This window comes from Acartia tonsa, chromosome 2 (genome assembly GCF_053477335.1).
Source record: "Acartia tonsa isolate MP-2025a chromosome 2, ASM5347733v1, whole genome shotgun sequence".
Taxonomy (NCBI): domain Eukaryota; kingdom Metazoa; phylum Arthropoda; class Copepoda; order Calanoida; family Acartiidae; genus Acartia; species Acartia tonsa.
The window spans coordinates 4158258-4176514 of NC_137261.1; the positions used below are offsets into that span (position 1 = coordinate 4158258).

At 30.0% G+C, this 18257-nt stretch overlaps 1 protein-coding gene across 1 annotated transcript; it reads right to left on the bottom strand.

Moving 5' to 3' along the window:
• Positions 1-631: 631 nt before the first annotated feature.
• On the bottom strand, positions 632-17913 carry LOC145312678 (uncharacterized). Its single transcript, XM_080151937.1, has 11 exons — positions 17826-17913; positions 17076-17279; positions 15285-15314; positions 14582-14660; positions 13189-13308; positions 12681-12756; positions 12113-12178; positions 9071-9166; positions 7992-8051; positions 6168-6256; positions 632-865 (listed from the first exon to the last, which is right to left on the bottom strand). The coding sequence occupies exons 2-11, from the start codon at positions 17229-17231 to the stop codon at positions 855-857; spliced, it is 783 nt and encodes a 260-aa protein (XP_080008063.1). The 5' UTR covers positions 17232-17279; positions 17826-17913; the 3' UTR covers positions 632-854.
• Between the last annotated feature and the right edge of the window lie 344 nt (positions 17914-18257).

Here is an 18257-nt window from a genome sequence, read left to right on the forward strand (position 1 = left end):
AATGGTTACAAATAGTGTGATAATATGAATTACATTTACTTAGGTTATATATATTCTTTAATTGTATAGCACCATTTTTCCTTTATACAGTGTGTTTTTTTATGAGAACTTTTTTGAAAGCAATTTTACCCCACTTATAGTTATCAGAATTTAATGATTAATGGCTTATTTTCTTCGTTTTTTAAGGGAAATTATGAAACAACAAAAAAAAATACAGTTTTTGTTGAAACAGTACAGTAAAGTTGAAAATTAAAAACTTAGGTGTCAACATATAAAAATGGTTTTAGCGCATTTTTCTTTAAAAAATGGATTTTCTGTAGTCGACTTTGGGGGGCCAGTACTCCCTCCCTGGTTGAGATATGACCTTCAAACTTTGATATGTTCTAGTACATGTCCCTAGTAGTATCTGTATACATTTTTAGCTCTATATCTCAAATTTGAAGTTTACTTTTTCAACAAAAACTGTAATTTTTTTTTTTGTTTCATAATTTCCCTTAAAAAACGAAGAAAATAAGCCATTAATCATTAAATTCTGATAACTATAAGTGGGGTAAAATTGCTTTCAAAAAAGTTCTCATAAAAAAAACACACTGTATATATTGAAGCATTAATGTACATTGTACCCAGCATTATTATTTTATTTAATATTTTAATACAAATTAAAACTGTTTTTTTTTCTCGAATTATTTTCTATTTCTCTTTCAGTTTGTAATTATATTTTATCAATTGATATCCAAAAATATTTTCACATATGAAGAAAAGTGTCCATTTATAAGTATTCCCAAAGTTTGTTGAATTTTTATTTTCACTTGTACTATCCAGACCGTGAAATTAAAGTTGCCTCAAACTCCTCTTCAATCTTTACCTAAAAAATCAATATAAATAATTTTTTCCAAATTCATTTTATTTTATTAAAGATTACGTATAAACCTTTTTTTATCGTTGAGTCTAAATTAATCTAAATATAACTCCAATAAACAGTATAACAAACATGCACCTAAATAAAATGGTGTAAATATCATTTTTAACATTAATTAAGAGGTTCCATGCTGATTCCACCAACAAAGGAACTGCACCCAATAAAGTACACAAAAAATGCTAGCCCCTTGCGAGCCTAAACCTTTGCCTAACCAATGTGGGGGCTGTCCTAACCTAATAATGTTAAACCTTAAATAACCTAACTTGGCTTAAACCAACCCAATTATGTGAAATGGGTCCAATCTCATGTGAATGCAAATCTGTGTTTAACTAAAGTTGAGGATAGGAATATATGCAAAAATAAAAAAACACACATGCAAAATAAACTTATATTACATGCTGCCCATTTAAGAATCTTTGTTAAAACAAGATGATACGAGGCAATCAGCTTATATTAACAACAAAATTTATTCGGAAAAATATCAAGAAACCTATTCGTTATTTCAGCTGTCGTTAGGGGACAACACATCGTAAAATTGACGACCTCTCCATTTGCCCCCCAAATATTTTTTTAGATCCATTTCGCATGTTGGTTATACCTTATTCCTGCGAGATAATTCAAGTATAAAGTATCTGTGTCTGTTATATATATATACCTCTATGTTTTGCTCTTTTCTTCTTTTTTAAAATTTAAAAAGATAAATATAGCTATAATTTCACAGTAAAAAGTGTTAACATATATTATGAGAAAACCAATATAATGTCTACTGAAAAAAGTATAAGCCAATACCATTATCACAAGGTATTACTGCTGTATACATATTGTACATATTTGTATGTAATTATATTATCCTGCTGGGAGTGGATTTTATAAACAAGAACAAACTCTCCCGTGAGTACACAAGGAAAATGATAGAGATATGTAGGCATAAAACAAATAATCCCTCTCAGATAACTGGACAAAGTGTATGACAAATCAGCCATGTGACGTCATAAAAATGAGAGAGTATCCATCTCTTTTTTATGGGTTTTCTTTCCCACTTTTCCTCTCATCTCCCTCATTTTTATGACGCCACTTGGATGATTTTTGAGACACTTTGTCTAGCTACCCTTCCAATATTATCATGGGATAATTTTTTTGCCTTAGGTAACCTTTCATTGTTAGAAGAAGTTAGGATTAATACTTGCATTGATATTATCCTCCTTCATGGACTCAAACCTGACACCATAGCTACCCGAAGACAATCGGGTACATTAATATATACACTATTATTGTGAATATTATAGGTCCAGGGAGGTTTTAATGTTTTTGAGCTCCTAAGAGAAATTACCGTAGTAAAAAAATGACATATTCAATAAAAATTAAACATATAAATTAACATGTGGGAAAATCAAAACAGAACAATGTACAGTGTGCTTGAATAAAGGTTACAGCTAACTTTAGGCATCTTTCATTATTATCATAAAAGAGGCTACGACCCTAGGGGCCTCTGAGAACAATTGAGGAAATGGTGGGGTTAGTCGACCACTCAACTTTTCATTTTATTTTTAAATAGAAAAAGTAAAAAAAAATTGTGAGGCTGGAGGTTAACTTCCCCAAAATAGTTATACACCTTCGCTGGACATATGAGAAGCTTCACTGTAAATGAGATTAGCGAGATCCTTTGGTAAATACAAACATCCTGCTACTTTTAGATAAAAAATAAACTGTATTTATCAAATTACATTAATATTTTCAACAAAATAAAAATATTTAATAATACAGAAAATATGCAAATTCCAATATATTATATTAAATCTAAAATTTTATATATACTGTTTGTTCTAAAAAAAAAACAATTACATAGGATAATAATATTATGTCAAATACACAACTAATTCTTAGAAATTAAAAAAAATTACATATTTTTTTAGGAGCTTAGCTACCCTATAAGTGAATTTGTTCGGCAATTCTGTGTTATCTACTATATTCTCTCACCTTTATACATACCATAACATACCATTGATAATAAAAAGGAAGGAAAGAAGTAGGTTAAGCCCAAACTTCAGTAACATTTTGGCCAAAACTTAAAAATAATCCTTCAAATAAACAACTACAGTGTGTTTTTTTTTTTATGAGAACTTTTTTGAAAGCAATTTTACCCCACGTATAGTTATCAGAATTGAATGATTAATGACTTATTTTCTTCGTTTTTTAATGCAATTAATAGAACAACAAAAAAAATATTACAGTTTTTGTTTAAAAAGTACAGTAAAATGTAAAATTCAAAACTTAGGTGTCAACATCTAAAAATGGTTTTAGCGCATTTTTCTTATGTTCAAATCTTCTACCTTTTGCAAAAATGGCTGCAAAACGCTTCAAAGTTGAGATCTAGAGCTAAAAATTTATACAGATACTATTGGGGACATGTACTAGAATATATCAAAGTTTGCAGGTCATAGTTCAATCCGGGAGGGAGTACTGGCCCCCCAAAGTCGACTACTGAAAATCCAATTTTTTTTCTAAAATAAGAAAAATGCGTTAAAACCATTTTGATGTTGTCACCTAAGTTTTGAATTTTAGATTTTACTGTACTTTTTAATTAAAAAACTAAAATATTTTTTTAATGTTCTATTAATTGCATTAAAAAACGAAGAAAATAAGCCATTAATCATTAAATTCTGGTAACTATAAGTGGGGTAAAATTGCTTTTAAAAAAGTTCTCATAAAAAAAACACACTGTATTTAGATTTTATTTCCAGAAACTTTATTTTTCTATCTGAATCTGTAATGAAAAAGTTTATAGAATATGTAATCTTCAGGCTGAATATTATGTAGGACAACTTCATGCAACAAATGTAATAACTAAGACAAACATGTATTTTTTATCCTACATACGATTTTTAAAATTATCATTTAAAAATCAACAACACAAACAAAGATTTGAGTAAAATGCTAGAATGGATGACAATATACTTGGATATTATAACAGAGAAAAATTATCGTTGCTATTTCCCCTGTCATTTATTGGTTAGTTTGTTTATGGAGGTGGAAGGGGGAAATCGTTATTTTAGCGGTTTTTGCTTTATTAGAGAACATAAAAATCTAGTGTATAATCAATGTTATAGTATATCAATTAATGTGACTTTCATGACAAAACTTAAATATATAGAAAAATGTAAGCCTAAATTTTCCATAGCTGAGCATTATTTCTTAAACCTTTGCTTGTTTCTAAATATTTAAACTATATTAATACTAGGGTTGGGCCGGATATCCGGCCAATTTCAATATCCGGATGGATACCGGATTTAAAACTAACTGGATATCAAATATCCGGCTGATTTAAAATGTCGGATATCCGGTTATCTTGCCGGATATCCGGTTATCTTGCCGGATATCCGGTAATTTGTCGGATATCTGGCGTTTTCCAGCTATCCGGCCCAACCCTAATTATTAATACTATATTTAATTAAAGCTAAACTAAGTTAACTATCCATGCTGTTAAGTAAAACGATCCTCCTTGGTTAGAAGTATATGTTATGAGGATTATGGTTATTGCTGATAGGTGATTCCTAAATAGATTTAATAATATTTTATCACATTAAGCTTCTATTAGATCTGGTACTGTACTCTGTTGTGATATTTGGAAAGTAAAACTCTTAAGGAACCAACATACGTTATGAGCGGTGTGTTTTAGTGTTATGTTATGCTTCCAGGAAAACAGGATAAGACAATGGATAAAATTTTTCATAATGTAAAAATTTTGCTTCTCAAAGTAAACCAATTTTTAAATGAATAAGGGATTTAAATATATCTAAGTGCCATTGTCATATCCCTACCTGCATCTTAGAACTATAAAGGATTGAAAAATGTAAAATAAAAATAACCAGCATAGTTTTAAATTCATGCAAAAACTTTTCTGTAAGTATACAGGGATATATTTTATTTTAATTTAGTTCAATCACAATGACTCTATTTTAAATGTTTTTTTATTAAATTATATTTCATTCCATCTTTACATCTTAACTTAACAATTGTACGGTACTGAAATTAGTTGAGAGGTACTATACAACACCCATAGATGCAAGGTATACCTAAACTTTTTTGTGATTTAAAATAATATTAAGTTTATGAAACAAAGAAGACTTATAGGAGGACTTTTAACCTTAAATGCGTTTATTAAGGCTTAATAAATGTTTCAAATTTTAGACAAATATATTCTTTTTAACTTTTTAAAAATGATGATGGATAATGAATGATGAAATAATGTGGACAATAACTAATATTTCCTTTTTAAACTTACAAGCAAATATGCTCCAAAAATTTGAATAGCTCCCATTTTATTCCTTACACTCATAAATGTATGAGCATAGTTGGGTATGACACCTGCCATGTTAATGGTAGGCTATGTCTACCTGGGAGACACCAGTTGAAACACCTGAAACTTTCAGTCTATTAGATCAATATTGGATTCCTTTCAATTAATTTTTGTTTATTTTAGTAGTCCTTAAGTTTAATTTAGATTTACTTTGAGTTTTTAAAAATGATATTCAAGCAAAAGCAAAATAAACAAAAGCATTTTTTGTCTTGTATTAAAATTATGTCTAGTACAGCATTTTCATTCAGCAAGCTTATGGTCCTTTAGCTAATTTTTGTTTTTAATTTATTTGAAATGTTATTTGAATTATAGAATTAAATCAATATGAAGTTTAAACACCTCATACTAATTCATTTAATACTTATTTAGATTTAAAGTACCATGTTAAAATTTTGGATGTATAAGAATTTCATAATCAAGCATTTCTTTTTGTATGTACAAAATAAAAATCATACTTTATACACATTGTAATTGCATTTAATTCAAAATAAATATTAGGTATAAATTCAAATTATGGGGATTAATAATGTAAAAATTAATAGCACTGTTAAATATCATATAAAAGAATTAACATATTCTACCTATTTTAATATTTTTACAATAACTCTCACTCAAGGGTTTTGGACGCTTTACATTTATGTATGCAATAGTTACTAACACATTTTCTTTCAATATACAAAGAACGGTGTATCACAAGAAAACTTGTGAATGATAAATCAAGTCATTGGGGAGAAAAGAAAGAAAATTAATTAGGTTGAAAAATATGCAACAATAAAATTTGTGACCCTGCAAAAAATGCTAATGTTAGATGTTAGTAGTATATAATCACAACCGAACCTTGTTGTACGTTTTAGTCTAGTCTTCATTTGATCTGTGCTATACATTACTAACCTTTTTGTCTTTCTGGTTTTGGTGAGGGTTTAACGTTGTCAATAAAAGCAAACAGGAGATTTTTATATTCTGATGGGATTTGGCTATCTCTGAAATACAAAAACAAAGATGACAAAATCCACAAGTTAGGAAGGTCAAAAATATTAAAAGATACCAACAAAGGAATAAATAGAGTATTAACACTTATGCCCCATTATCTAAAAATTAACAACCATTAAAACAGCTAGAAATCAAAATTATGATGTTACTATTTTAAAATCTATCCTTTCACATACAACAACTAAAGTCCCATAAAGGTTAGAAATCTTAAAATATCAAACTTATAGCTAAAATATGTGAAAAAATGTTACTTGTTCTTTCATCTTAAGACAAAATATCCCTTAGATAAAAGATAAAAGGGGTAAAAAATTTGATTAAAAGCATTCTGACTGCCATGGATGATCCATACTAGAAATGTTGACAACAAATCAAAGGTCTAGCTTTAATAGCATTCGAGTAAATCCTGCTTCCTCCATTTCTTAAGGTACGTAGACAAAGTGATTTATAGATAGCCTCGCTACTAAATGTTCTAAAATAAAAAGAAATAAATTCTGGCTGTATGATACACGTTTAAATGCAAAGGATCTAAAAACATTTAATTCAATTTTCTTCCAACAAAAAACGTCATAGTATAGATGAAATTAAAATGTCAAATTGACATTTAAACGTGTCTTATGTAATAAAAGGAATAGGTATTTAGAAAAAAATCAGATTTATTCCAACAAACTAATATTTTTCCTTGGCAATTCGAAAACTTTTATAATATGAAATTAACTTCCTTGTTGACTAACGGATTTGAAAATTTTTGATACTTAAACCTTAATTGAGTAATATAACAGCAATCGTACATGGATGTTTAATTGCCATTATTTCCAAATTTTACTTTTACTTTTATTAACCCGCTTTTATGATATTAAATCTGTATAAAACTTTACTGTTTTTATACAGAAATATTGTAAGTTTACCCTTCCCCTCACTTAAAGTTCCCCTAGAGGCTTCTATGTTTTTTTTAACGCTTCCCTGGTATCTTGATGTTTGCTTTGTATCGGATATTTAAATGTCATTTCTGTTCTTTTTTGACAATACAACTTTTGCAAATATTTAATAAGAAATTATTATGTAAATTTTAACACGAAAATTTTGTTCTATACATCTTAGATTTCGTAGTTGTTCTTAATTCAATAATAGTAGCAAAATATCTCATTCTTATTCACTTTTTTCAATATTTCCCCCTTTCACAGGCACAAGCCTATCCATGTTTATTTGATTCTGTTTGTTTTGCAGCATGTGTTTATGATTATCCTTGTTTATTAGCGTTCATAAAAAATATTTGTCACTGCAGTTCCTTTTGTATACGGATAATTAGTCTTTTATTCATACCTTTATTTATAACTAAACCTTTCAAAGTATTATAAATGGGTAGACAAACAAAATTAGGAGAAATTGCTTGGGGAACAGTTCGTTTCATTTCATAGGAATCAATACAGTTTTAAGTCGTGAAATAGTGCAGCTTCTGTAGTCTTATTAAACTAGCAGCCGCGCCAATAGGAGAACATAATTATTTTTGTAATAAAATATAAGTAAAATTATCATTATCATTAAATAGCAAATTCTATTGGATAGGGGTCAGTGATCAAGATTTTTGACTGATCTTTTGGAAGAGACAGTCTCTACCTTATTTTAAAAAATATTGTACATCAAAAATATCACTAGCCAAAAATGTGCTGGCAATCATAATAATTTGTCTACCTTCGTATATAATGTTGATTATGATAAATTGTTTACCTCTTATTAATATGACCTTGGAGCTTCTCTTTACTTCTGCTGGATCTCTTGGCAATAGACCTGCACATACAGGGGAGATTTACAGTCATTTATCTATTAATAATATTTATACAGGCTGGCCAACAAAAAAAAAAAACTATCGTTCTACCAAGTGTAGGTATACTTTAAAAGATTTTCATTATTTAGTTCGTCAGTCTGTCAAGTCTTAGCCCTCTCGTTTATAAATGTATGCTTTTATAGTAAAGGGGTAGTTTCACGAAATGCATTTGAACTTAATTTAGTGAACCGCATATTTTTTGCTAGTTAATGGGTTAAACTATATTTATATGGCATATATTTGAAAGAATTTAAATTTTCTACCACATAGTTTTAAAAATATCAATACTTGAAAATCGTCTTTTTGTGATATAAGCAATTTAAAAAGACGATTTTCAAGTCTTGATATTTCAAAAACTACGTAGTAGAAAATTGAAATTTTTTCAAATATATGCCATATAAATGTAGTTTAACCAATTAACCAGGAAAAAATATGCGGTTCACTAAATTAAGTTCAAATGTTATATGTATATTCATTTAAAAATAAGTTATCCCTAGGAGATTCAGTGGGGGAAAATAGTTTTTCGTTTGTTTCTTTATTATTTTAGGTTAGGTTAGGTTATATCGGGTACTTGGTAGCCCCGGGAGTTACAGCAAGGCAGGTTGGGACTTATTTTTCAATTCGTTTTTTTTTAATCGGCGGGGGTTTCAATGTCCAATATACACTTTCAGGGAAAGCATTTCCCTTGTTTATTGACGTCATATCCAAAGAAATAGATAAAAAAAAAAGTTGGAGAGAGGTAATAATAAAAGATTGTACTTGACCATTTCTAGTTTCCTGTGATTATATATCATCTGTCAAAATTAATGATACCATACTCTTTTTGTTTCCCTTCTGGCTTCATTAAATACGGCACAGGGTCTTAACAATCAGAATTTCTATCATTCTTCAGTTTTGGGGTAAAATCAAGACCAACGATTCATTAACCCCAGCCGTTTTGACGATCTTAATGAACTGGCACAATAATAAAATAGGTAATCACCTGATTAGGTACATTACAAGAGTGAGGTACGTAAATGGTGGTGGGAGCAAGGAATCCTGGTCAAAAAACTGGATTGCCAGGTTCAAACGGGCGTACCTGAAAATGTGTTGTAGTTTTTAAGAAGCAGTTTATAGTGCTTATAAAAAATCACGTCATACAATACAAATGACCAATGATAGGTCAGTTTATATTTTACCATTGGTCAATTAAATTGTATACTGGCCTATCATTACTCATTTGTATCGTATGACGTCATTTTTTATAGGTTCATTAAGCTGCTTCAGTTTTTAATGTTACTTTGATATTAGTTCTGGTCTAATTTCAATTCATCTCAGCGCAATGTTTATGTTTTAGTATTAAACAAGGATGACAACATCCATAAAAGCGAAGCACTAAAACAGTAGGACAAAATGACATGAACACTTATATAGTGTCAGAACTGAATAATCAGAATATAAATGTATAAGAGTCGAAGCAAAATTGTAAGTAAATTTGTTGAAAAACTGCTTTATACAGGATAATGTTTAGAGACATACTTACATATTTAGGACTTGATTATAAAGTTGCTTTGCTGATAACATTATACTTTGTTGTCCCAGGAATCAATATACCAAAAATCAGATCAATCGGATAATTAAATCACATAAAAATTTGTTGTTAAAAAAGTAAAATGGACGTACGGAAATTTTTGTAATGATTACAGAGTTGCTACGCTTTCTAAATCGTACCTAACTACTAAAGGAATCTCCATGCAAAATTTGAAATCGATAAAACAATTTTAACATGCCTAAATTAACGAAAAAAGCTATCCGTTACGGACGGACGGACCGACCCTAATAATAGAAAAGCTTCGCTTTTAAAAATATCTGCTACATATTTCTATTAGATGGAGGGATGGAAAAACACCAGAAAAACATTCTTGGTTCCATACATTGTAAAAGTAACAAGATGTCTGGCTGTCTCTTCCGCTCTACCGATATGTTTCTCTTTAAAGTGAAGCTTTTCACGGCTCCTTGGAAGGTTTACAAAAATTTTGGGGGAGATACCATCCCCCTCCGAAGAGAAATTACCCCTAGAAAAAAATGCCTCAATCTCAAAAAAAATTTAAAAAATAAAATGTATGTTATTGTGTATTCTCAAACTTTTTCCCTCAACTAATGTAATTGTTAATGTAATAATTGAAGTATACTACAATTATTGTTTTCGGATAACATTTATATTGATTATATTTATCAATATTTGTACTTTTTGTTTTTATATTGTATTATCGTGTGCCTCTTTGTAATTGTATGGTTTTATTCATTATGTAAGAGTAATAGCATAGTTGGGGGAGGGGGGGAATCATAGTCAGGGATGGGGAGGACATAAGTTGATCTACATCTCCAATAATGATACTCAAAATTACCACGTCTCTAGTTCCAATTAGTGGTTGAAAGGTTTGGGCACTCAACTTAATGAACCAATCAATCAAATTTAATAAAAGTATCCAAAGTTGTTAAGAAAATGAATTAAAAAACATCATCACAAAGCTTTGGAGACATGTGTAATAAACGTCATCTCTTTCCATCAAGATTTGATAGTTTTATCAAATCTTGATTAGTTGGTTCAATATAGCAGTGATCATATTGTTAAACCAATGATTTAATCTAAAGAAGGGATGAATTTGTTTATTGTCATTGGAAGTGTATATTGTTTTTATCATCTACTATCTTATCCCCTTCAGATCTCTCTTTATTTTAAAAATAAAGGTACTAAGAAAGAGAAGGAATGTCTGATTGAGCCAATAGGAGAATCGCATCGGTACATACATTTGATTTCATTGGTTAAAATTTTGTACAAATCTTGTTACGAATGCATGTTTTTTTTCATTTCATACATAGTTAAAAGTCAGCTGTATTCTAACGAGGTGGATTCTTTAAAAAAAAGTTAGGCTGGCTACTCGCTGGTGAGGCAAAATTATTTTTGTGAAAAATCCTCCAAAATCGAATAAAAAAATTTACAAAAATTAAATAAAATCTTAAAAGGGTTATTAACATATGATTTTGTTTAATTTTTGTAGATTTTTAATGTGCTTTTGGATGATTTTTCACAAAAATAATTTTGCCTCACTATCGAGTAGCGAGTCTATAATTTCTTAAGAATCCACATCAGCTTGAGTCGAAAGTAAACAATACTTTTGTCTGCTAGAAATGTTCCTCCTTAGATTTGACGAAAAAAGGGTTCAGAATATGCTTCTAGAACACAGTAATAGTGTCTGACTGATTATGACGTAACAAAAAAAATTAGCCAATGAGAGGCCGTTATTGACCAATGGTAAAATTTATAGTGGCCTCTCATTGGCTAATTTTTTTGTTACGTCATAATCAGTCAGACACTATTACTGTGTTCATGCTTCTATTCTTCTATTTCTATTATTTTAAAGTTTGTATTGAAAATATGTTTTTTAGTTCTTTTTAATTGACCCATCCGTTAACTTACGTATTATAGACCAAGATTGTATTTTTTTTATTTTCTTTCTAACATTTTTTTCATCTATTATACCAATGAGCGTTATGGAAATGTTTAATTTTATCGTCAGCTAACTACAAACATCAATTGTAAAGTTGCTTCGCTTGTACAACCAAGAATTTTTGGTGCAATCACTGTACAAGTATGAAATATTGTTCCCATTTGGCAATATGCTGTTTTTTTTGCATGCAAATTTAAAATTTATACTCAATTTAAACTTGTATTTTAGCGGAATTTTTGTGTATTTTTGTAATGTTTTCTTTACAAAATATAAAAATTTTACGTGTCAAGTCTTGATACCGGACGTACGGTTAAATTCTGAACCTCGTAAAAGTGTCGAACTATGACGTCAGAAAAAATTAACAATTAACCAATGAGAGACCGCTATATATCTTACCATTGGTCAATTACAGTGAATACTGGCTTCTCATTGGTTAATTGTTAATTTTTTCTGACGTCATAGTTCGACACTTTTACGAGGTTCTTAAAATCTAGTTACAGAGTAGCAGGGTTAGATACGCTACTAAAACTTACTTCCACTGTGTGTCTAGATTATCGTAGATTTTTCTGTAGGTAATTGTCATCATGACAATCAGAATTCTAAAATTCATATCCAATGTCATTTTATATTTTAGAGCGGGTGCACCCCTAGAGGACTAGGAGGATTAGGAAAATCTGTTTATCATAAATATATAAAAAAAAAACTAGATGGCGCTAGTATATTTAATCTTATTTTTTTTCGATTTCTCTAAGGAGGTTGGTTGTGTTTTCATGTATAGGAATGAGCAACACCCTTAATAAGAAAGATGCGATTAACCAATCAACGATCATTGTCCATAAGAGGGCCTAATTTTGTACAGTTCATACTATTTGCAATTGAGATCTACCTCGCGAGTATAAAGATCTAAAGTTTTTTTTCTAAAATATTCAAAACTAAATATCTATTCTACGCAGTTTAGATATTTTTTTGTCTTTGTACTTTTTAGGCTCTGTACAATGTACGTACATTCTTGGGTTATGTAATCTCACTAACCTAACCGACCATTATTTATAGGATTTTTGAGCAAAATTAAATTTCAAATTTTTTGGACAATTATTTTTCCTAAGTAGAACGACAGAGACTAAGAACTGATAGATAACCCACATAGGTACCACAGCTGTCTTCAGGTTCTCCTCTCCTAAACAATATATAATCGTTAAATCATAGAATGGCTGCGCCCCTCTGGCAAAATTAAAGGGTGGATTCACACTCATACATCCACCTTTACAAGGGTTAACACACCCCTTATTCATAAGGGGGAGGGGGGGGGGTGTAAATTTGCGTCAATTTAACAATTAGGTCCCGCATTTTTAATTCTTAGTGGGTTATTTGACAACAAGGAGGGTGTATACACCCCTGACACTAAAAATATACCCCCATTTTGTTTGTAATACACCCACTCTATATTGAATCAAGGGGGATTCAAAGTTTTCGGATGCGCTTTGCAGAAAAAAAACTAATAGCCAAAAACCATCCTTGGATCTATAATCTATATAAAGCTTTCATAATAAGAAAACTTTATAGATGTCCCTGTCATAAATTTTGAAGAGTATACACTAACTATACCTACCTAATCTCCTGGAAATAATACAGTCAAACATATCACTCTTAAACAGTTTCCCAGGTCCCGCCGCCTTGATTCGCTCCACCATACAGCTGGTGTTGTACATGGTGGCCATACGACATGCACCTAAAATAAATAGGGTTGATAACTAATTATAAAAGAAGTAACAATTATTTCTTTCATCGTATTATAAACGGCTTTCCGCGGATATAGAATGTACAATTATAAGATTAAACCCAGTTTTTTAGCACAGGCTAAAAAACTGGTCTTAATCCTATGATTGTACATTTTTATATTCGTAGAAAGCTGGATAATGATATAATACGATGCTAGACATAGTTTTTTCGTATGGATGAGAACCGGTTCCTATCCACCGGATTCGAATGAATACGAGAAAATACTATTATCAGTATCCAATTCTGTAAAGTAAAAATAATACGTTGTGTGTATGTGTGTGTCTTAGAGACAAAATTCTAAGAATCAATCCATTAGGTAGTCAATATATATTCATCATCATTTAAGATTTAATATATAAGATATATTATCTCTAATTTAAAGAATAGAAAATGACTAAACAAACATTTTTAGTAATTGCATTATTCACCATAATCTAAAAATTAATAATCTAATAAATTTAATAAACCTTGCATATAATTTTATCGAAAAAGGCTATGAAAAAAATATATTTAATTGAGTTACAAGCATACAAAATAAACATATTAAATGAGGAAAAATGAAGAATAATATGTTTACAAATATTCTGTGTAAATTCGCTTAGATGAACATAAATACATTTATAAGATTAGCATCAAATATGGAAATTTAAAGTAGAGTGTACAAATTATATTTTTACTTGAAACTATTTGGTTCAGCTTTGACAATTCAGTATGGACTTCATTTCTTCAAACCAATTTCTAAATGGGCTTATCGATTTGAAACCCCCCGTAAACCAAAATCGAAGAGGGTGTAAAAGGTGTGAGCTTTAAGTTTAATACAAAAGGGGGGTATATTTAATTGCCTAGGGAGTGGACACCCCTCCCTAGGTACAATTCAGAAAGCATTGTATATCAATTAACGTTACCAGAAATTATGTTGGTCCATTTAAAATATTAATTTTTACTTTTTGGATTACAATTTTTTATATGATAGTAGTATTTTATTTAATGTTCAATAAAATTTTAAGGGCATTTTTGTTTCATACCTTTTCACAAAATATTTCGTGTAAAATTTTTTTACTTCTTCAATAATCAATATTTATTTACTTTATCTACTAGTTTTACCTACTAGTTTTACCTACTAGTTTTAATATTTCAATATAACATATGTTGTACAATACATAAACTGGATAAAACATTTTTCCTTTTCAAAAATTTTACATTCATATATGTACATATGTTACCTATAGAATTAGTGTTAATCTCAGCAGATTTCTTCACCATACTTGACAGACAGTCTGCATCGAATGGTAGGTTTGTTACCTAAATAAATTAATCCTATTATATAAAGTGGTAAGTTTTTTTGTCTTTAGCGAAAGATCTCGGTAACCTCTCTTAAAAAAGATCTCGGTAAAATCTCTGAACCGGCATAGTCCTCCTTTACAGTGAAGCTTCTTATAGGTCCTGGGTTGGTTTTAGGCTGTTTCATTTTTATAAAAGAAAAGTCTGTTTTTATGCTATTTTTCTTCCCTTCAATGTCCCTTTGTATAGTAAGCCTCTAGATGCAAGGGGTGAAGCCGCTAGTATATAATAAAGTAAAAAGTTGTATTTCTGTATGTCATTAAATCCGTTTGAAATTTAGATCTAAATTTACTGGGTATATTGGTTAACAATTTTTAATAAAGTTGTGTTAAGATCATGGGCAGGTCATAGGATATTTTTTTGAATTCTCTTTAATTTAACCAATATAACTAGATAAGAAGGCTTTTTTTTAATGTATTATTGAAGGCGACTGAAAAGTATAAATTATGCATTTTAAAAGTTCATTATGAACAAGGATGAACTCAAGGAGAGAGAGAGAGATAAAAATATAAATAGAGCAGCTTTACAGATAGAAATATACGAGCACTTTAAGAGTGGCATCGCTGATAAACAAAAAAGTTTTACCTCATCATAGTCGGGATTTCCTCGGAATGGCTGAAAATAAAAGTTTAATTACTAAAGATTATCATGTCATATTCGACAGCTTTACATTTAAAATATAAGACGTCAATTTAATGGCGTGCAGAGTTTTGCTCAGGTTGGGTTGGATGTAAATCCTTGAGGGTTATCCATTCTTATATTTTGTTTTAGAGGGTGTTGATACCCCCTTTTTGCATTTAAATACGTATAATTAACCTAATTATGCAATTTTGCAACATATTTAAAGACCGTTTATGGCAAAGTATTTTCACAAAAAAAAGGTTTTTTAAGGGAAATAGTTTTTTAATTGTTTTCAACAAATATAGAGCCATATAAAAGTGTTTATAGATTTTTGGGGTTTAATTTGAGAAAATATAACAATTACAATTTCTTATGTTTTTTACAGTGTACTCTTTTGAGTGCAATTATCCTTGTTCATTTTACATACATACATAAAATATTTTGAGAGAGAGAAAGAGAGAGTGTGTGAGAGAGAGAGAGAGAGAGAGAGAGAGAGAGAGAGAGAGAGAGAGAGAGAGAGAGAGAGAGAGAGAGAGAGAGAGAGAGAGAGAGATAGGAAAGAGGGCAGAAGTTATAGTTTAATTAAAGTAAACAAAATTTAGTAACAAAATTTTCTCCCAAAGTTTGAGGGGGTAAATGTAATTCATTTACTCTGAACTTTGTTCAAATATGCTAGTGTGTCTTGGAAAATGCAAAATTTAAATCATGCATATAAGAAATGTTCTATAAGAAAAATTTAATGATAGATAAATTAACATTTAAATTGCTTTATACCACTTTCTTACTTGGCAATCCGTTTAAGCGATCATAATTCACAGATCTTGTAGCATAAAAAAAGGGGTAGCATACAATTTAGAGCATTAACAAAAAGCATATTGATAATGTCTAAAATCTATTTTTTTATGTCTAGTAATATTCAATCCATATTAAGATTTTATTTAACATTTTAAAATGAAATCAAATTTAAAGTTTTTTTTCTTAAAGTTAATTAAATTGAACTTCATCTCTTGCTTTGCAAATAACAAGCAACATAAAGTTAAATTCATTACTTTGAGGTTTACTCTGGTTTTTGGTTTCCCAGATTTTATTAGGGATTACGCAATTAAATTATCTTGTGTAATGATACTCTTTAGTATTCAAAAATTTAAAATTGATTTTTTCATTCGTAATTATCTATATTAGAAAGTAGCTTGATGTCTGTCCGTCTATCTGTCCGTCCGTCCCTTAAGATCTTGGTAACCACTGAACCGATCGGATTCTACTCTACAGGGTATATATATTTATTGGTTCTGTGGTGGTTTTAAGCTATTTTCTTGGGAGGTGCGACACCCCAATCCCCCCCCAAAAAAAATCACCCCCCACCCCCCTTTTTTTGTTTATGGGGAAGTTAGTTCACATAAAACTATTGGCAGCACTAGTAGTACTTATTTTTTTAAAAATTATTTCTTGGGGCAAATCCCCTAGTGGCTAGGGAAAAATCCGCTAGTATTTAAAAAAGGAGATTTTGAAGCAATTTGACTTTAAAATAGCGTTTGATCGTTAGCCGTTTGTATCTCTTATAAATGTTGAATTATTGGCAATTCTTCGAACTTAAAGTTTAAAAAAAAGTTTTCATAGCTTTTAGAGCAACAAATGAGACAACATTTATTAAATATGATATTATTAATTACTAAATATGAAAATTTATTTAGATTCGTAAACAATTATGATAAGGATACGTTTAAAATACATGAAAAGATGAAAATGGAAACTAACCTGCAGTAAGACCCACGCAAAGTATGAGAAAATGCCATGGGTGCTGGTACTCGACCCATTGCCCATGTAGTTGAACATGTAGGAGACACCACAGCTGAAGGCAACCATGATGACAAAGAAAGTGAGAAGGAACATGCAGACATCCTTCACCATCATGTTGATGCTCAGGATGATTGGTCCGAAGTGTTTGGAAGCTATGCCAATCTAAATGCATATGTTTAGGGAGAATATATTATTTTCAAAAAGTTTAAAACACAATTGAAAAACAAAACAAAAAACAATCTATGAAAGAATTTTACAGCTGAAACTAGAAACATTTTTTCTCGTATTCATTCGAATCCGGTGGATAGGAACCGGTTCTCATCAATACGAAAAAACTATGTCTAGCATCGTATTATATCCAGTTTTCTACGAATATAGAAATGTACAATCATAAGATTAAAACCAGTTTTTTTAGCCCGTGCCTTTGGCACCTCGGGGCTAAATAAACTGGTTTTAATCTAATAATTGTACATTCTATATCCGCGGAAAGCTGTTTATAATACGATGCGAGAAATAACTATTCCATATCAGGGGGGGGGGGGGTCATTTCAAGTTGTGAGAAAACATACAGCTTATACATATACAGACATTAGAGTTACTGATAAGCTTCGTTGATAAAATAAATCAAATAAAGAGTAATAAATGGTGCTAAGTTAAAGTTTAGAAACACAAACAAACATTCCATTAACTAAAATGTATTAAAAATACCTTGATAGTTTTAATGATGGCCAAAGTAAAAGCCACACCCCAGAAAATTCTTCCAGCCGCTTCAACAGCCGCCACTTGAACTATCGGCCCGTCTGAGTAAAGCAGCTTTCAAATAATTCTATTTTTAAAACTATTTTTGTTTTCTTTTAAATCGCCTAAAAAAACACATAACAATATTCAAGATATTTTCAAATAACCATGTGACATTTGACACTATTAGTTAAAGTTACTTTTACTTTTTTATACTACCAGCACAGCTCCTAGCCTCTAGGACCTCTGTATTGTAGAAGTAAGAAAAGTAGGAAAATTACCTAAAACCACAATTAGATGTAGAAATTGAATATCCTAAACAATTCAGGAACCAATAAGAAGCTTCCTTAAAATCAGTTCAGTAGTTAACGAAATCTCAAGCCACGGACAAAAAACCTTACT